The sequence below is a fragment of the Pagrus major genome, chromosome 3 (assembly GCF_040436345.1).
Source record: "Pagrus major chromosome 3, Pma_NU_1.0".
Classification (NCBI taxonomy): Eukaryota; Metazoa; Chordata; class Actinopteri; order Spariformes; family Sparidae; genus Pagrus; species Pagrus major.
Genome location: NC_133217.1, coordinates 9324991 through 9346520, shown reverse-complemented (window position 1 = coordinate 9346520; position 21530 = coordinate 9324991). Strand labels below are relative to the sequence as shown.

Below are 21530 nucleotides of genomic sequence, written 5' to 3'. Positions count from 1 at the left end.
CTGCTCTTTTTCTATATATTTTTTCAATTTTTTTTTCTGTTGTATTATTCTGTATTTTTATTCTTAACCACCACAAATTTCATGTTTGGTTCTATATCTATGCCAATTATGTTCTTGTGCTGCTGGAACACCCAAGTACCACACTTACTCTTGATATCTACAGTATAATCCAAGCGAATTATTAAGTGATCAATGATAAAAACATAAAAAACACACCAAGTCACAACATGATTGACTTTATTCTCGCACACAATAAACTCACTCATCTGTGTGACAGTCACAATATGCCAAATAGTTTCTTTGGTCCATTATTTCTGCACAGAATTTCCACGTCTTCTGTGTTGTGAAATGTGAACTTGAAGGGCTCCAGGATCGTTCCTTTTCAAGGTCATCCACCTCTTCTTTCCACATCCTCCCATACTGCAGAGCAGCCTCAGCCTGGTTCTCCTCCCCCATGCACAGGATTTCAGGCAGGTCCACTTTGGCAGAGAACAGTTCTTTGTTGGCCTCAACCCACTCTGCTGCATGTCTGCAATTGTGAAGAATGCGGACTTCGATTGAGTCCTATGGAAAAGAAAGAAAGATGTCTGTACCATAGCTGCTGCACCAACAGTATCTGACCAATAGATACTGTGAAAAAGCTTACCCCTTCCACTGGTGTGTCCACATTGGCAGGTCTGACTGAGACCTCAGCCTGCTGCTCTTCTTCCTGAAAATATATATAGATAAGCAAAATGATCAGTTGTAATATACAAAACACAAGCTCCAAAAAGAAAAGATCCCATCAGTGCCCTCCTCTAATATGTCCATCTAGACATATTAGAGCGCTCTTTTGTTAATTTTCCAATCATGCATTATCTAGACACTTTATTTATAAATTGCAGACCGCATGCCTGACCTTAACTTGTGAATGGCATATTCTTTAAAGCGACCCCACAATTGCAGTACAATTGATTGGTACGATTGGTAAAAAAAATAAATAAATAGGGAAATGAAAATGCTGGTTTCTGACCTGAAACGAAAGAAAAACTCAGATGGAACCCAAACAAAATTAAAATCTTACCTCAGTAATGTCATCCACCTTCCTTTTCATCAGCCTAAACACTGGTGGCACTTCACCTCGCAGGAGGGCTTTAGATGCATCTGTCCAGTGGGCGAACACCTTTCCATGGCTCAAAAAATGATTTAACAATAGAAATAAATAAAAAATTCTTGTAACAACTTCAAGTCAATCAAATATCAAAATCTTTGCGGTCTCACCTTCCAAGGTCAAAATTTTCCATGAGGATGATACACCACCACTGTCGCAAAAGTGGCATGTCCAGCTGAAAAATGAACAACCAAAAAAAAAAAAACTCAGTATGTCATAATAAATGTTTTGTTGTTGTAATTTTGAGCTTACTTTGATTTCATGAATCAACTTACAATAGAAAAGTCATAGGGAGCATCCAGTGTGGTGTAAAGGGCATTCTAGGAATAAAACATAGTAATTTTAATCTAATTCTGATATCTTTGAACACACACAGAATTACACAAATATATAACAAATAATGTCTACTACCATCAACATGAAGATGCCACAGTCAATCCCGTATCGTTGTTGTGGAAAACCCTAGATATCAGAAAGAAGTCAATTATTTAATTATTGTTTTGCAGTGTATTAACTAATATATATACACACATATATATAATTATATATTATACTACCTGAATTTGTAATCCAGTTTTCTCTGTCCAGTTGCCAGGATTTAGTGACTGGGAAAGGTTTCTAAAAAAAGACAGTTGCATTAAAGATAAATGATGGTCATTAAAATAATCAATATGGGCTCTTTTCATGAACATGCGTCACTGGTTCCGATTCGGGGCAGACCATCCATGCATTCTTTCCATGCAGTCACACTCCACACTCCACACATCATTTCAACAGGCTTTTTATGGTGCCAGTTTCTTGACTCAAATTGTATGAAATATGTTGGTAGGTCATCATGTTAAATTTGTAAAACTAATAAAATTTATAACCATGATTTGATACACAAAACTACAATTACTTATGTTGCACCATAAAAAGGCTGTCACACAGATCTGAACATGATCTGGTTAAAAAAAACGGAACTCTTTAGAACAGTTTTCGAACATGAACTCCAAAAAGCACTCAAAAAAAAGTTTGTTAGTGACCTCAGCAGTTCCCTATCACCAAATCCTAATGGTGCCTGAGCACATTGGGAGTCAAGAAAGACTATTTCTCTCTGTGTTGGTTTCAAAACCTGTAATTGTAGTTAGTGACATTTGAACTCAACATTGTGTGAAAGGACAACACAACACCAAGTACTGTAATAGAAAATGAAGATACTTTTGTTAACATTTCATACAAATTTTCCGTGACATGCAAACCACCCGTTACAGTAAGCATCTCTACTTACAGAGAGCAGGAAATGACCAGGTTTCCACACAGGAATGACAATGGCATCTCTGATTGAAGCATCATTCTAATAAAAGGAAAAGTTCAAAAGCAAACTGGTAAAATAAATAAGAAATATAATTTGAATAAAAAAAATCAGTAGGACAAGTTGTACTTACAGGTAAGCTTGCAAGTGGATCACACAATGTTGGTTTTCGCCAGGTTGGTACAACATAGAGGTCAGCCACAAAAATGGTTTTCCCCTGTGGAATACATTTGAAATGAGAGCAAATACCCATATAATATAAAAAGGAAAAGTATATTCTGAAAATAATATTTATTGTACCTGTGATTGAGCAATTTTCTCAATAACCTCAAAGCACGCATTTCCTATCTGCAAACCAAACAAAAACTTGGCAATGACATACAAACATAATAAGCTCACAATTAAATAGGTTCAAATGTTAACTCACGGTTGATTCCATTTCTTTGTTCAATCCAAGCCCCCAGAAGTCAGATCGTGTCAGGCAACTTTTTCCTGTTTTTACAATGAGCTCGCCCGCTGGGTTTTCGGTGTCCAATACGTATTTAAGCTGATGATTGTTGAAGAAAAAAAACAAAATCATAACAAGCATAATATTTAAAATTATGATATAGGAACATGGGTGGTAGAGCTTCAAGATGAGAAGCACATATCTCTGTCTTATATATCACACAGCTCTTTCTTTCCTTTAAGAATACATACCAGCTGCTCTTGGGCAGGATGAAGCTTGAAGGTCCATGATGCTCGGCATGGTCTCACATTCTCACATTTTGTGATCATTTCACAATGTGGTCCACAGGCATTAGTGTCTATTAAAAAGGGAGTTAAAATATGAAATCTTGCCAATACCATTTTGTGTCGATTTTTTTAAACCTGCTACCTACCTCTGTTTGGGTCGGTGGGGAGCCCATGTAGCTGCTGAGGTGTTCCAGCTACTGCAGGATGATGCTGTGTAGGCATATGAGGTGTTGGGGTTCCTGAGGTTTAAGAAATCATTATCAGGCAACATAAGCATTGTATTTCAAATTACCACTACATAACAAAACATCTCTTTAAATTAGTTTTTACCAAATACCGCTTGTCCAAATTTGTCCAGTGTGATGTCTTGCAAACGATGTGACTCACGTCCTCTCTGTAGTTGCTTTTCTAAAAGCTGTTCATTCGTTTTGTTGTTTCTGTGATGTATGAGGTTTCTCATCAAAAAAACATGTGTTGAGGGTGCCATGTTATTGAGGAAGTAATTGTTTTTGCGCATACATGAAAAAAGTTGCTCGGCCACCTGGCTATTCAATGAACCCTGAAGTTCTGGAACCAGGTTGATCCTCCTCAACACTTCCTGTGGGTCTTTGGTATTGGCCTCGTGGAATTTGTCATACAAGACATAGTGGTCTTCGGAACCAGTGCATGGATGCCCATCTTTATCAGGATTCTGCAACATTTCAGTCAGCCATGGTAGGGAGATCTTGAGTTTGTTCTGCTGAGCTGCTGTGATGTTCTGTGGTGTCGATGCAGCCAATCTCCCTTCATGTGGCTTGAAAGGTATCACAGTTGGCCAACGTAGGTTGGCATGAGTTGCCAGACCTCGAGCAAAGTCATAAACAGCGACATTTGGCAGGTGTTTCCAGGATAGAAGGAGGTCAGCAAAATCTCGTGGAGACTCTGCACGCAGGTTAAACTTCAAACTGTACACCACACCATGTGGGCAGAGAATCACTGACCACCCACCTTCAATGGAAAATTGAAAAAAAAAGTTTAATAGTAAACGTGCAAGTAGCTAATCTTAGGTAGTTATCATGCAGTTAAATGTGACCCTTACCAGATGCTCCCCAGATTTTCTGGAATATCTTGTCGTATGAGTGTCGTGTCTTCATCTGTTGCCTAAGTCTAAGAATCAGATCCATCCGTGATCCCTTCGCATCCAAATTACAGGCCTTGCACAGCTTACGCACAGTCGAAACCTTTTGAAATACAGACACGAAATAAAGTAAGATGTTACTGCACAACGCAACTCAAACAAACATACATGCATACACAACAACTGTACCTTCTGCTTCATGAGCTCATCCACCAGCCGGTCCTCTGACACCATGCTGACTTCAGCTTCAGCGGAGGACTTAGCAGAGGATGCTTTTTCAAATTCAGTGTTTAATGCCATCCCAGATTGACGTGTATTCTTTCCAATCCATGGGCCCCAGTACTCAAAACTAGGTCTTACACTGAAGCTGTTCTTTGCACGACCTGTGAGAAATACATGTGACAGTCTTAATATGTTAAAGTGCATTGCATCATTAAGTGAGGGTTATTACTAACGGAAAAATGAATATGTACATACTTTGGACAAAGCCACGAGAAATCATCTCCAGCTGTACAGAGTCCCAGAACTCTTCAATGTTGACCTCACCAGTGAAGTTCTCTGGGGCATCTTTAATGTCACTCACTGAAAAAAAAAGTAATTAAATTAACTATTTTTTAATATGATACAACTCCCTCCCAACACAAAAGACACTGTGACTTACCAGGGAAGTTGAACACTCCTTTTTTGTGTAGGTCCATGACAACTACTGGAGGATAGTAGCCACAGCAAACACAAGAAAAAGAGTAATCATGGCTTGTCAATGCCTCAAAGTGGCAGTAGGCGTGCAGAACTGCATCTCTGGCAGGAATTGTCACCTTCCTTAGGCCTTCAAGTGCATTTATTACCTTGGATACCGAGACGTTGTTCTACAGAAGAGGCAAAAACAAAACATGTTATGCAAGATTAATACAGACAAATATACCCACACACATTTAAGTATTGTCATAAGAAATATACTGTACATACCTGTAGGTTAAGTCTCAGGTATACACAAAGTTCAAGGGTCAATATAGTATGGTCATCGAAGTTATGTAGACCATCCTGCCATTCCTGGTATCTATAGGTCATGTGACACACTGGACATCGCCGGAAATAGGTTGATACATCTGGTGTAAATAAATCATGAATATATCATTAACACTGTTACATTCTCTGCAAACTTCCATAATAGCAGGCAAAACACAAACTACTTACTTTCAATGACCCCATTCATGGCGATTATTCTGGCTTTTCTGGAGATCCTTGCTGACTTTTCAAGAATTACAGGTCCTGGACAGAGTGCACAAACTGTCTCTGCTGGCTGCAACTCTGTGACATAGTCTGTGAGTGCTTTTGGTTGTAGAACGTCATCTGGCAGGTTAGCTGGAAGATTTTTATGTCTGTATATGTACTCCACAACTCGTTTGAAGACTTCTGCAGATGGTGGATAGACAGTATCTTGGTGCTTTTTTGGTGTACTGGTGCTGGTTTCCTCTGTTCTGAACACATCCGGGTTCGTTTGAAATAAATGCCATTTGCTTATATTTTTGTGGACACATGACATCCTTGGTTTGGCACAAGGGCAATGCCATGTGTTTGCTGATGAGTTGTATGTTACAAATATCCTCCCGAGGCGACTGTAATACCGTAAAGTTGGCTCATGGACTGAAAAACAAAAGTGCTTTGAGCTTTCCTCAAATGACACCTCAACACAGAGAGGGACATGTGCTGCCTGTGCATATTTTTGCCGTTTAATACAGGTTGACTTTTTTGAATCACCAAAAAATTTTAAGCGCACCATTTCTGTTAGAACTTCTTCACTGAGGCATTCTTCTGTGGCTATGTCTGTACAGTAGTGCAAAGAGCGGATGTGTTCACAGTGTGTAAAAGTTAATCCACTTCGTGATGCCATTTTGGAGTACTGCATGCATTCCTCCAACTCACACTGAACCTTGTGTACTCGACCCCAGGTTTTGTTCTGTACATGTATGGGGACTGAAAAGCCATGCCCTCCTTTTTGGACTGCAGAAATCCCATTTTTGGCATCCACACAGACACTCTTTAAATGATCCGTTTCTGTTACATCCTTTGATTTCTTGGGGTGCTTCCTTTGGATGTGTTTGGCCAAGTTTCTCTTAAAACAAGTAACTGAACAGAGGGGACATTCGACCTTATTCCGTTTGGATTTTGGACCTTGAGTCTCTTGGGCAGTATGGACAACAGAAGAGGAAACCAAAGGAGAAGACGATGTCATGTGTGTGTCTGCTGAGGAGTGGCTGGTAGATGTTTGAATTGATTGGGCAGAGGGAATAGTACATGTGGTTGTATCTTGTTGCACAAGAAGGTCTGGAGATGGGGATATTATGGTTGGTGGAAGCAGAGAAATGGATGCAGCTGATGAACTTGGTTGCAGGGAGGGCAAGGATGAATCCTGACTCTGGTTGGACTGGGCAGCAGCTGAGGTGGAAGTTTGTTGTATGGGACAAGACTTTAAGTGTGCTTCATGTCTGTCCTTCTAATGACGGTTTTGTTGCAAATAGGACAATGATAATGTCCCCCATTCCGGCAGTTCAAATTGCAGCGGCAGATGATCTTATCTAAGAGCAAGTCAAGAAAATGTTTATATTAGACAATGACAAGTCACATGAACACACACAAGTGTATCTTTAATCTAAAATGCAATGGCATTACCTTCAAATGCAATGGCATTTTTCACGTGGACCTCCAAATGCCGCTGAAGTCTGGCTGGTTGGCTTGGTTTAAACATGCCTTTGGGACAAAGGGGGCAGTGGAACTGACTGCAGCATGTTGTGCAGCGTTCCACGGCAGGCTTTCCACCACACGGAAAAATTGAATGATGCATCTAAAAAAGGATACAAAATGCGTCATGCGTTTGAATTATAGTACATGAACTTCAATTCAAATTAATGTATACAGCCTGCAAACTTAGATCGTCTTTGCTTACAGGTAAAATGATGGCCACTTGCACCAGGTAGTGTAAATGAGGCCTTACTTATGTAGAAGTAGTAATAATGACTACGAAAATAGTGCACTACGGGTTAAAGTCCAGCATTCAAAAACGTACTTATGTGAAAGTGGCTAAAACAAGACACTTAATTTAGTATGTTATGTTAGAAGCAAAATAAACTCAAGTAATGTTGAAGAAATCATTCAAGTCCAGTTGAGTAGTTTGCTGTGGTGATGTTTTTAATCAAAGTCTACCGGTAGACTGGTGGACTGACAGGCACAGAGCAGATCTGAGCCGGTGAGTGAACCCAGAGCAAATGAAACAGTAGCATTTTATACAGTAAGAACAAAGAAGATTCAAATCGGGTTCAAACAACAGGTAAGCAAAAGACATGCAAAGGGAGGGGGTCTGCTTTTAGGAGAGTGATCAGCAGGGGGTGGGGGCACACATTTAACATAGTGATCAAACCGCTCTTTGGAGAGTGATCAGCAGGGGGTGGGGGCACACCTTTTAACATAGTGATCAAACCGCTCTTTGGAGAGCGTGATCTGCAGGGGGTGGGGGCACACCTTTTAACATAGTGATCAAACCGCTCTTTGGAGAGCGTGATCTGCAGGGGGTGGGGGCACACCTTTTAACATAGTGATCAAACTGGGACTAGACGTCCTTTGATTAACTGGTGTTACGCAAATGTGTATCTACAGGATTTGGGAGACAGACAGGAATCAACATTTACGTCTGGAGGTCAGAGGGCCCTTCTCAGACGTCACTAAATGTGAATTTCCTTCCTCAGTATAAAAAATAAAAGTACTGATGGTGCAGAAGCTACTTCTCAGTAATTTCAGTTACTATTCGTTTTGTTTATATACTGTAGTATACAACAGAGGTGGAAAAATAAAAAAGTAAAAATGAGCCATGTAGTCTGCCACATTTTGATTCCACTTGTGCACTTAAACAGGTGATATCACTAATTAGCTAGTCGACCTCTGGCAAAACATCATGGTGTGTTGCATCGTGTTGGCAGCTTGGCTGTCTCACATATCACGTCTGTGAGTTCAGAAAGACACGTTTTCAACTTTGTGACGATGCCCAGCTAATGCAAGGAGAGTTTACAAAAATGTTTTATAACGTTACATACAAACAAATGCGAACAGTTACTTTACGTTATGCACTATACAGTTAATAATCCCTGATAACTTACGGTGTTGATGCTAACCGCCACTGCTGAAAGTTAACTTTGACGTTATCTAACTTAGCTTCAAAACAACAACCCAAGCCGACATGTAACATTCGGTAGTTTTCATCATTAATGACTTCTATAACGTTATTATTTTACGGCACCTATATTGACGGTTTTCTATTGACAAGAAACCATGCATTTACTTTCTGTGGATAATAAAATATAATAATACTCCGAACACATGTTGACGCGCTGTTCTCTCTCGAATGAAAAGGCAGGTGAAATCCAGATTTAAATGTCCTCACTTCACCCCGCCCCCCGCAAAAAAAAAAAAAAAAAAAAAAAAAAATGTCGTCACTTCCCGTCCTGACAGTGGAGGTGTCCTGACAGTGGAGCCTGCACCGGAAGCGACCTCACAGTGGAGGCCTGCAGCCAGGTGCCTCTCTCAGTAACACTGTTGTCGTCTACCGTGTCCTTAGAAGCCTCACAGTAATTGTGCAGCACGAAACATGCATAAATTACAAAGGGAAGATCAGCCAGATTAATGTCCATTGCCCTTCTCAGGGCTCTGAACTGGGCTTTTAGCCTCCCAAATGCACACTCTATCACCATCCGTGCTCGGCATGGGCGGAGCCAGGGGGTGGCCAATGGTGGCCAAGGCCACCATAAATTAATCTTTGGCCAACCCATCCCCGCCCCCCCCCACCGCTTTGCCAGCAACTTTTATGCAGAACCATTTTTGGACGCAGGTGTTCCCATATGGACGCATTTCAAAAGCGCACCTCAAACAGGTAGTTCTCCACCCAAACAGATGGTGGCGGTAAAACACTCAACTTGAATGTCAACCACCAAGACAATTACAGAAGAAGAAGTAGTTGTTGTTGATCGCTTGCACTCTGAGGTTGTGTCTCAATTCAGGGGCTGCATCCTTCGAAGGGCGCATTTGAAGGCCAATTACATCACAACGCTGCGCGAAGGCTGTCCCAATTCGAAGGCTCCTTCAAATGCACCCCACAAATGCAGCCTTCTTTTCCCTCTTTTTAGAGGACGCACCGCTACTATCCTTTGCGGCCTCCCATATCCCAAGATCCTTTGCCCGCCCGAAACAGAAGAAAGAAAAAAGGAAAATGGCGACATCAAGTGGTGTAGATCGTCACTTTCGCGGGCCTGGGCGGCAGAAATCGTGACGTAAGGGTAAGGGGCGGGAACATCTGGTGACGCAACCAGGAAATGCTCCGAAGGCTAGACCATCCCATTTAACAACGGTGGACGAGGCCTTTGAAGGTACCTCCGAAGGACTCGCCTTCGGAGGTCGCAAAGGCCGCGTCCTTCGAAGGATGCAGCCCCTGAATTGAGACACAGCCTGACCGCCAGAATAGAAGTCCTGTGTATCTGCTCCGCAGGGCTGCGGACTGCCGGAGCTGGGACGCAGCAGACACGCAGCGCAGCGGACCTGGTGGAAGTTAACACATAGACTAGAGTGCAACCAATCAGCTCCGCTGCCGTGGCGGAGCTGTAACGCAGCCGTAACGTATCCGGTGGAATCTGTGGGTGAGTGAAGACCAACGGACTTTGCGCGTGCAGTAGGAGGATGGTCTGTTTCCTGCTGCCAGAGAAGAGGTCGCAGGTAGCAGAATTAAGTTTATTCACTATGTTTGAAACGTTTCTTGTCTTAATGTATGTGTATTATGGCTTGCGTGCTGGAGTTGAAACAGATATGGTTAAGTTTGCTAAGTTAGTTTAGGCTGTTAACTTAGCAGTATGAAAGTTTCACTGTGTCAGTGTCATTTAAAAGAAAATATTCAGTTTTAATAAGCCCCAGTGTTGTAGAAGGCTGTTAGAAGTAAAGTCAACTTTCAGTGCTAATTTAGCTTGATAGTGTTGGTCAGTCTGTGTCATATTCTTGAAAGGGAATTAAAATTTGTTTTCCATGCATTCACGCTAGCATTTTCTGGGGTTCAATTGCATGAGTCTCGTATTCAGTACACACGAGTTGGCAGCCAAATGATAATATGCTAAGTATTGCAAAGGAATATAATAATAATAATATATAATGCAACTTTGTGGGTTTGTTTGATAAAAGTGACTTCTGTAATATTCTTATGTGGTGTAAATTGTAATTATCGTGTGAGCTTTATCACCAATTAAAGACACCACCTTCACAACTGTTTCAGATCTTTTTTTAAATCAGTTCAGGAATACATTAAAAAGCTCATGCGGGTCTTCATGATGTAATTCTACATGACAATCACTGCCCGTATAAGTAAATGAGTGAGTGACTAAGAAACACTTCTAGATCCACAGTGTCTCAGTCTGGCCACCCCTATGAAAATTGTCTGGCTCCGCCACTGGCTGAGAGTACCTCTTCTCAGCAGGTGAAAGTGTGCGTGACATGAACCCAAGCGGTTTCTCACTGCCATCGTCCATCCTGTGTGACAGTACGGCTCCCACACCGTATGGTGACGCATCGCATGAGAGCAGTAACTCTCGGTCGGCTGAGTAGTGAATTAACACATCAGCTGAGTTCAGCAGCGTCTTTGATTTTTGAAACGCTTCTTGTTTCTTTTGCCATGACCGGTTTACATTCTGTCTCAAAAGTTCATGTAGGGGGGCCAACAGGGTTGCCAGGTTGGGGAGGAATTTGTTGTAATAGTTTAACAAACCCAAGTATGCTTTGAGTTCTGTGATGTTCATGGGAGCAGGAGCATCCATGATGGCTTTAATTTTCTTCTCCACCGGGTGGAGCCCCTTTGCATCCACTCTGTGCCCCAAGTACTCCACTTCTTTTTGCATGAAGGTGCACTTGCTTCTTTTCAGCCGCAGACCAGCCTCCTCCAACCTGCTCAACACCTCAGCTAAGTTCTTCAGGTGGTCTGCCTCGTCCTCCCCGCTCACCAAGTTGTCATCTAAATACACAACCATCAAAGGTATCCCTTTCAACAGGCCTTCCATCGTCCTCTGGAATATGGCTGGCGCAGACGCCACTCCAAAAGGCAGTCTGTTGTACGTGAATAGCCCTCAGTGGTGTTCACTGTCACATACTTCTTGGATTCCTTATCCAGGAGTATTTGTTGGTAAGTGTGACTCATGTCTAGTTTAGAGAACTGCTTTCCTCCAGAAAGCGCTGTGAACAGGTCCTCCACTCTGGGTATTGGATACTGTTTCAGGGAAGCCACTGTATTTACCGTAAGTTTGTAGTCTCCGCACAGTCTTACAGTCCCTATAGGCTTCAGAATTGGCACCACAGGCACCGCCCATTCAGTGTATTTCACTGGCGAGATGATGTTTTCTTTCAATAGTCGGTCTATTTCCTCATCTACTTTTGCTCGCATGGCAAATGGAACAGACCGTGGGCAGAAAGAAACGTGGGGTGGCATCCTGTTTTACACGAATGGTAGCTTTGGTGCCTTTTAGGGTGTCCAACTCTTCTTTGAACACGTCCTCGTGCTTGTTTAACACTTGCTGTAATGTGTTTTCTGTTGTCTTAACCTGGTGCACTTTTTCAGCTTTGCGTCTGTTTTTTATTTCTCTCCAGTCCAGATATATGTCCTCCAGCCAGCCTCGTCCTAGCAAGCTGGGCCCGTCCCCTTTGACCACGATCAGGGGCAGTTTCTTTGTCTGCTGCTGGTATCGGACTCTGACAAGTGTGGCACCAATCACCTTAACAGGATCCCCTGTGTAAGTTTCCAGTTTAATTTTGATGGGCCTCAGACTAGGGAGTTTGGTGTGTCTCCAAGTCTCTTTAAATGTCTCTTCACTCATGACTGTTAGGCCACATCCAGTGTCAAAAGGTTACATCTTTCTCATTGAGTTTCATATCCATAGTGTAGGGGTCTACTTTTCGCGAGTGCCCTAATTAGTACAGTTGGCTCCGCTGCTCTTGTCTACTCTTGATGCAGTTCAATGTGAAGGAGTCTTGTCCAGAGCTATCACTTTTACTTTCATCTTCTGTTTCGAGTACTTTGTGAGAATGGTAGCGTGAACTCCGCTTTTTGTCTTTCTTTTCATTTGCAAGTTCATGTTTTTTCTAGTTCAGTTTAGCTTTGCTTCTACAAGCTCTTGCTATATGTCCAACTTTACCATAAGCATGACATTTCTCTTGTTTGTACTTACAGTCTACTGCAGTGTGCCTGGTCCCTTTGCACCGGTAGCACTCTCTGCTGTCTCAAAGGTGCGAGCCTCCTGCTGTCCATTGTTGATGCTGAAACATTTTGCCGATGTACCAGTCTGCAGGTCCTGTGCATTTTTATTTGCCGTCTCGTGTGATACAGCAATTGACAGGGCCTTTTCAAAAATGAGGTCTGTTTCTGACAGGAGACGCCTCTGGATTCTGTCATCGTTAATCCCACAAACTATCCTGTCTCTTAACATCTGTTGCAGGGTGTTGCCATAGTTACAATCTTGTGCTAAACGGCACAGCTCGGCCACATATTCTATGACTGTTTCGTTGGGCTTGTGGTTATGAGAGTCAAATTTGTGCCTTTGCACAATTTCACTGGGCTTTGGATCAAAGTGATTTTTCATCAGGAGTACAAGCTCTTGGAAGGATTTATCTTTCGGCTTGTCCGGGCTGAGAAGGTTGCATATCAGGCTGTAGGTCAACGCTCCTACGACACTTATCAGTATAGCTTTTTGCCTGTCTGCGTTGTCAATTTCATTGGCCATGAAAAACTGCTTGAGTATTTCAATATACTCATCCCAGGTCTGATTCTTGAGATCAAACGCTGCTAGCGTGCCAATTGTAGCCATACCTCTCTTCTTAGCCGGAGGCAAACTGCAGTCACTTGTTAGCTACGAACCTGTAGCGGACTCCCTCATGTTTTTTCTTTTCAAGTCCTTCTGACGGCTGTCCTCCCCCAGACTAGTCCTCGTCGCCAAAAAGATGTTGCATCTTCATAAGTAATCCAATGTCTACGCGTGAACTGGATTTCCAAAGGTCTTTACTGAACCACTTGCAGCATACACACATGTACAACTCTCTGGCTAAGTGCCCTCCGCAGTCTACTTCTTCTGCATGCATAACATGAACCTTGGCAACTTAAACGGTCTCAGTCTGCCCTCTGCTGGACTCTTACAGGTACTACAACCTAACACCCAAGGACTAATGATGATCTCTGCAGGGAGTATCACTGTAACCCATGTCAATAGGTAAGTATACAAACATCGAATGATTATCTACGATACCACAAGGAAAGTATACCAAATAAAATATATAGTAAAAATATACGCATATATACAGTAAAAAAAGGAAACCAGAATAAAAATATATAAAAACAGAATAAAAATATATAAATATAGGTATCCTACCTGCACTCCAGACAAAATAATGAAATGCAATCTGAGGGCATCTTTAAAAGGCCTGTTTTGGGGTGCAAATGTGGCTTATGGCCATACCACTCTGAACACTCGGCATGAGATGGAGACCAGACTTGCCTGTTCTTCGCTGTCCACTCACTGTTAGGATGGGCAGGATCCTCAGTGTCCTCTCCACTTTCAGAGGACGGGTCAGAGGCACTCACAGAAGTGGAGGACTCCAGTGAGCATTCCATGTCAGACTCCCCCTCGAAGCTTGTGTCTTCTTCAGATGAGTCCTGCAGCTCGCTGGCAGATAAAGGCTGCATGACCATTTCTAAAGCCTCTTCTGCACTGAAATGTCTCTTCATTTTTGCTCCTTCTCTTTGCTCCAGGTCTTTATCCTTCTCTGCTCACTAATGAAATGACCCCTCAGCCAAGCTGCATGTTTATCTTTGGCTGTGAAAGCAGCCAGGTGCATAAACACACTAACAGTTGTTTTTGTTTTTGTTTTTGAGTACAGCAAAGGCAGGAGGCCATGTATTTACTCAAGCACCTCTTCAAAGACACATGAAACACATCCCTCAAAAGATGCCATATTCTCACCCATGAAATGATCAGTGCATGCTTACAGATACACACACACTCTCTTTGTCACACACACACACACACACACACACACACACACACACACACACACACACACACCAAAAAAAACTCTTGGGGCCTCCTGGTAGTCACACGGCTCCAAAATATAACTGGCAAAAATACAAGAATTTCATGCATTGGCCTACAATGGGAAAATGGTTGAATCTGGTGGAATACAGTAAAAATGTCAATTATCACTACTTTTCTTCAAAATTAAATGCTGACATTACAGAATGCATGGTTTTACACTGTAATGGCAGTGAGAATAAAAAATGTGGTTTCAATGGAAGTCAATGAGGCATTTTTGGTGCCATGAAGGTGTCCAGAGGTAGTATCTGGCACTACATAAAAAATACTAATGCAATCAAATCAATTTTGTAGCTAATCTTTGACATATCCAAGACTCTTATCACCACCAAAGCCCCATCTGCTACTAATTATCATATGGAAAACAATTAATTTTTAAAGATAAAATCCTAAAAATTATTCAATGTTTGGTAGTTTTGAGCAAGTTTGAAGTTAGGGTTAGGGTTAGGGCTGGGGGGGAGGAGAGGTTAGGGTTAGGGAAAGGTTAAGGTGAGGCATAAGAATAAAGGGTTAAATAAAAAGTATAAAAAAAGATTAAAATGTATGCAATGTTGAAATTTTGTCGTTCTAGGTGGTGTGTGGACCACGTTGAGGGGTGGCGTCGACCATAGAGGTGACAAGTCGACATGCATGGGCGTATGTCAGTGGTTCGGATCCCGAAGGGCAAATCTGGTGTGAGGATTAAAAGTGAAAAACTGTTATTGGATAAAAGGTAGGCCCTTATGAACAGCCTGGAGATTTTCTATTCCCTGGAGTTAAAAGAAACTGATTAAAATTCAATCACGTTAGTAGATTTATAAAATAATAAAAGAATAAATATATATTCATAAAAGAATAAAATATATGAATAAATTAAACATGCAAATTCATAAAAAAACACAAACGGGAATAGAATAAAAACACACTTTGTATGTAAATAAAAAGTGCTTAAAAGGGAAAAATGTTATCTGGTTGTTACAGTGCCTTTAAAACCTAAAAATTCAATGAAATTTCTCATTTAATCCGAATGGATCACTTGTTTCCCCTATGTATATTGTTTTGCAGGTGCTGCACTGGATGGCATAGATAAGGTTGTGTAAGTCCTCTGAGAAGGATTGCCACACCGGCCAGCCCTGCTGGGAAAATTGGTTCTCCAAATAGGATGTGTTAATAAATTTTGAGTTTCTGACCTTTGATTTCTGAGTTTCTCCAACTGCTGTTTTAATAAGGATGTCGCGGAGGTTTTTGTTTCTCCTATAAGCTGTTATCACTTTGTAGTTATGTAAGCCTGCGATGTTGGCCTGTGCCTCCTGGAAGTGGGACTTGATTTGGGAGTTCAATGGCGTGAGTTGATGGGAATATGTTACAATTAACGGGATGATGGGCTCATTATTGTGTTTGCCAACGTATGCCCCGGATGATTTAAAGAGTTCCTTCACCTCGCTCTTGATTTGCCTCAAAAACCTAGTGGAGTACCCTCTGGGTTTTAAGGCTGTGTAGAGTGTATGGGTGGCAGTTTCTATGTCCTCTTTGTAGGTACAGATTCTGTGGAACCTGATCAATTGTGACTTAATCAGGCCTCTGTAGGTATGACGGGGATGATAGCTGGTGCCTGTCTGTCTCATTAAAATACACTTTTGTTCCCAAGCCTTTTGAATTATCTTTATAATTTGTAAAAAAGGCTTGTGTGTCTAAAAACTCAACCTTCTGTTGTTGGATGTTGTGTTTTAAGGTAATCTGGGGGTGATGGTTATTTAAGATTACCATAAAATCCTCAAATCCAGCCAATGTGTGGGGCCAAAGGCCGAAGATGTCGTCGAGATAGAGACATGGTAATTTCTTGCACTTTTCAAATACTGTATTTTCCCCCCTCCCACCACCGCGGAGTCACCTGTGCTTGACAATTATTGACACAAATGTCACACTATAATGTTACATTATATATTGTATTAATACAGTGACGGATTATGAACTACCGTCCCCCCTGGGCACAGATGCATAAGGACCCCCCCTACCTTATTTGTACAAAAGTGGGTGCAAACGGGGGAAGGAAGGTCTGGGGGTCCTCCCCCGGAAAATTCTGAATTTGGTAGATGTAATTTCCTGTATTCTGGTGTATTTTTTGGATGGCCAGAATTTTTTGGATTTTTTGGAGATGGGCAATACCTAAATTCGTTCAGATTCATAACCTTTTGCTTTTTGACTTATTGAGGTAGTGACTTCGCGCAACGACTTGGGCTTCAGGGCCCCTTGACCTCTTGGGCCCGGTAGGCTCATTCAGTAATCCATCCTTGCTCACATGCCACAAATGTTTTGGGGCTTCTGGCCCCTCTAGACCTCTGGCCCCCTGGGCTTGGTAGACCCCTGTTTTAATATAGTTGTTATTTACACCAAACCAGTCACCTTTTAACCTTAGAGGGTACTAAAATCACAAATTTATTTAAAACTTTCATATTCAAAGTGGAGCACTAAGTGTGGTACTGAACTTGAATTGAAAAATAACAAAATACAACAGCAGAGATTGCATTTGTTGTAAACAAGTAAATCAGTTTAATGACTTGTTTGACTTGGCTTAACATTAACATTAACATTGGCTTAACATTACCGTCTCTTCCAACTGACTAATAAGATGATTGAACTTGATGCAGTATCTATGCGCGCGAATTGTCTATGCACGCGAGGTGTCTAGTTTATGCGCATGTCTCAAATGCTGGTAGATAAAGCAGTTGTAGGCAGGTATATTGATCATGAAATCAGAATCATCTTGTCTTGAATTATTCTTTCATTCATTTATGTCACTTGTTTAATTTACTTAATATGTAAAAAAAAAAAAAAAGAAAAATTGAATTTTTTTTCTCGATTGGAGCCGCTTAGTTCACTTATGCCTCGGGCTTAGGATCAAAGAGGGGACAGGCCACGTGGTGGGAGATTTGTGATTTTTTGGCAGTAGGTTAAAAAGACCTGGACGCGGGGAATCAGGACCCATCAGGTTAAGTTTTTTATCTGTGGGTAATAAACCGTCTATTATGGTTGCCAGAAGGTTTCTGCCTTCGCCGCAGGCCTCCTGATTGTCCTCCTGGTCTCCCCCCCCCCGACCTGACTTTGACTTTTTCTGTATTTTTCTCTTTGTAGTTCAGCTTGTTTATTAAAAGCTTGCCCTTTGTTTCCCCCAGTACTGCTTCCTGTGTGTACCTGTGTGTGTTTCTGCACTTGGGTCCTAGTTAACATACCTCAAAACATAACAGTCCCTTTGTTTCAACCATCCCTGGTCTCCGCTACTTAAAATCCTTATCAAAAGTGACTGGGTTAAGCCTAGCCACCAGACTAATAAACTCTGTCAAAACTTGTTGATAAAACCATCAGGATCTAAGTGTAAAGTGAAATGTAACTTGTGTATTTCTACTGTTTTTCTACTGTGTGCTGTGTTCTACTGTGTATTTTATGTGCTGTGTATTTCTACTGTGTGCTCTGTATTTCTACAGTGTATTTCTACTGTGTGATGTGTATTCTACAGTATATTTGTGTGATGCATATTTTTACAGTGTATTTCTACTATGTACTGTGTAATTCTACTGTGTGCTCTGTATTTCTACTGCATGATGTATATTTCTTCAGTGTATTTCTACTGTCTGATATGTAATTCTACAGTGTATTTCAACTATGTACTGTGTATTTCTACTGTGTGCATTTCTACTGTGTATTTCTGCTGTGTAATGTGTATTTCTACTGTGTGTGCTGTATTTCTACAGTGTATTTCTACTGTGTGATGTATATTTCAACTGTGTGATTTGTATTTATACTGTGTTGTGTATTTCTGCTGTGTAATGTGTATTTCTTATTTGTGCTCTGTATTTATACAGTGTCTTTCTACCGTGTGATGTATATTTCTACTGTGTATTCCTACTGTGTGCTGTGTATTTCTACTGTGTGATGTGTATTTCTACTGTGTATTTATCTGCATTGCTACAGTGTGCTGTGTATTTCCACTGTGTGATTTGTATTTCTGCAGTGTTTCTACTATGTACTGTCTATTTCTTTTTTTTTTTTTTTTTCTTTTTTTTTTGTAATTTTCTTTATTATTGTTATTCTCACACATTACATTACACAGCTGGTGTTGAATTCTTGATTTACAATTATTGTCAAGAAGAGAGGATAACATCATATCAACATAGCTATCGCCATATAGTTGTGTAATGTTGAAAGAAACAAAACCTGCATATTTTTATATTTTTAAGAAAAAACAAACAAACAAACAAAACTAACTAAGGGCAAACAAGAAAAAGGAACAATGAAGAATCAAAACAGGATGTATGGGTTTATAACAGCAGCTGCATTTAGTTGTAGGGAGACTAGGTATCAAAATGATAAGAGTTCTGAAATACATACACATATAAGTATGAAACACACAAGACCTGGCGGTCCTTCAAACCAACAGGGAGATAACCGAGAGTAAGTGGGTGGAGACAAGTGATTTAGTTTCTAGAGTGAAACTGTGATGTTTGTACATAAGAGACCCATTTTGACCATGACCTTGTGAATTTATCCATTTGTAGCCGAAGTGAGAAAGTAATCTTTTCCATTTGATATATTTCATCAACAATAACAGTCCATTCCTCTATTGTGGGGGGGTCAGGGTGCAGCCAGTGACGTGTGATGGCTTTCTTGCCAGCAGAAATCAGAGCCCCAAATAGGTATTTGTTGAGATGCCCTGTGAGAAAATTAATTTCTCCCAGAATAAAGGTTTTGAAATGGTATGGTATTTTCATATGAAACATGTTTTCTAATATTTTATGCATCTCTGACCAGAAATTTACAATTACTGGACATTCCCAAAATATATGCCAATGGTTTGCATCCCGGCTCCCACACATTCTCCAGCACTGTGGATCCTCTCCTGCAAAGTGAGCTTTCTGTTTAGGGGTTACAAAAAATCTGATTAAACATTTCCATGCAAATTCTCTCCATGTATGTGAGTTGGTGCATTTCCATTGAAACTCACAACAACTGTACCACTCCTCATTGGGCAATTCAAAATTACCTTCCTTCTCCCAGTTATCTTTAATGTAGTCTGTAGAGTAGGTTTTTTTAATCATGAAGCCCTTATATATTCTAGATATAGTACCTTTGGCTCGCTCTGATGAATAAGCACGTAATATCTCTTTCAGTATTGGGTCTTCTGGATCCACTGTATAGTTTCTAATTACCTTATCGTAGTAATTACGTAGTTGTAAATACCTGTAAAAATCCTGCTTTTCTAAAGAGTGGTCTCTTTGTAGAGTTTGAAAACTTTTAAGTTGTCCCTTGTCTATTATTGAGTGAAATGTTGTTATTCCCTTAGTTATCCAGCTTTTAAATCTATGGTCCAGTTGATTCGGTTTAAAGTCAGGGTCGTAGGCGCACCACCTAATTATTCCCAATTTATCATGTAATTTATATGTGTCTTTAATTGAGTTCCAGGTTTTAATTTGAAATTTTGTCCACGGATTCTGCAATTTGGTTACAAAGTTTTCCAGATCCTTATGACCGAGTACTGCCCAGAGTGGAGGGTCCTTAACAAGTGAAAGCTCGATGTCTTTCCACCTGGCATGATAATCTTGGTTACACAGATTTATCAATGGTCTAATTTGAGCTGAGAAAAAGTAATCCTTTAAATTTGGTACAGCCATGCCTCCTCTGTCTTTTGATAATTGTAATGTTTTAAACCTTACTCTGGGTTTTTTTCCCTGCCATATGAACCTAGAAATAATGTTGTCCCATTCAGAAAATTGTTTTGTGGTTATCTCCACAGGAAGGGCCTGAAACAAAAAAAGAAATCTTGGGAGTATATTCATTTTTATGGTCTCCACCCTTTGAGTAAAGCTCATAAAGGGGTTGGAATTCCATCTTTGTATATCCAATTTTATTTTGGTAAAAAGGGGGTCATAATTAATCTTTGCTAATGTAGAAATATCTTTAGGGAATAGTACACCTAGATATTTCATTGCATCCTGATCCCAGTTCAGATGGTATCTATCCCGAAGTTGTTTAGATGGATTATAATTTTGTGTTAAGATTTGGGTTTTCTGAATATTTAGTTTGTATCCCGCATATTTACCGAAACTATCTAAAAGTTTAAACAATTCAGGAAGTGAGTGGGCGGGGTCTTTGAGGTATATTAATATGTCATCTGCATACAATGCTATTTTGTGTTGTTCCCCATTTATGGTAATTCCTTTAATATTGTCAGATTGCCTAATCCATTGAGCAAGTGGTTCTATATAAATTGCGAAAAGGAGTGGTGATAGACCACAACCTTGTCTAGTGCCCCGTTCTAATTTCATAGTGTCTGAGAGGTACCCATTTATTTTAATGCGGGCAGTTGGATGATTGTATAGAGTACCAATTCCCTTAATAAATTCTTTATGAAACCCAAATCTCTCAAGAGTCTTATACAAAAACGTCCAACTCACAGAATCAAAGGCCTTCTCTGCGTCTAGGCTCACCAATAAGGCCTGTAACTTCTGTTTTTGTATATGGCTTAAAATGTGTAATGAGCGTCTAATATTATCATGTGTTTGTCTCTGGGAAATAAAACCTGTTTGGTCTGTGTGGATAAGGTGAGGGAGGACCTCCTCAACTCTCTTGGCGAGGATTGATGTATACAGTTTGTAATCTGTGTTCAGGACAGAGATTGGTCTGTATGATCCACAGTCCAGTCTGTCTTTTCCCTCCTTCGGTATAACCGAGATTGTAGCTTCTGTCCAAGTTGGTGGAGTTTTCCCTTCCTTTAAAGCTGTATTAAATATGTTAAGAAGAATTGGTGTTAACTCTGTCCTAAAGGTCTTGTACCATTCAGGAGAAAACCCGTCTGGCCCTGGTGATTTATTTGATTTTAACCTTGAAATTGCACTGTTCAGCTCTTCCTTTGTTATTTCAGCTTTTAATTTTCTGTTTTTATCTTCTGATAGGGTGGGTAAATTGAGAGATGATAAGAACTGTTCAATCTGTTGTTCATCTAATAATTGTGGTTGGGAGTATAGTTGTTTATAGTAATTTTGAAATGCCATTTGAATTTCATGTTGCTTATGTAGCAAAGCTTTGGAAAGTGGGTCCCTAATTTTG

General features: G+C 40.6%; 1 protein-coding gene across 1 annotated transcript; it reads right to left on the bottom strand.

Moving 5' to 3' along the window:
* Positions 1–258: 258 nt before the first annotated feature.
* LOC140993295 (uncharacterized) lies at positions 259–3407 on the bottom strand. The gene is made up of 13 exons (XM_073462780.1): positions 3326–3407; positions 3144–3250; positions 2872–2991; positions 2745–2792; positions 2578–2661; positions 2421–2486; positions 1708–1768; positions 1562–1612; positions 1426–1470; positions 1261–1325; positions 1064–1172; positions 647–709; positions 259–564 (listed from the first exon to the last, which is right to left on the bottom strand). The coding sequence occupies exons 4-13, from the start codon at positions 2783–2785 to the stop codon at positions 259–261; spliced, it is 891 nt and encodes a 296-aa protein (XP_073318881.1). The 5' UTR covers positions 2786–2792; positions 2872–2991; positions 3144–3250; positions 3326–3407.
* Between the last annotated feature and the right edge of the window lie 18123 nt (positions 3408–21530).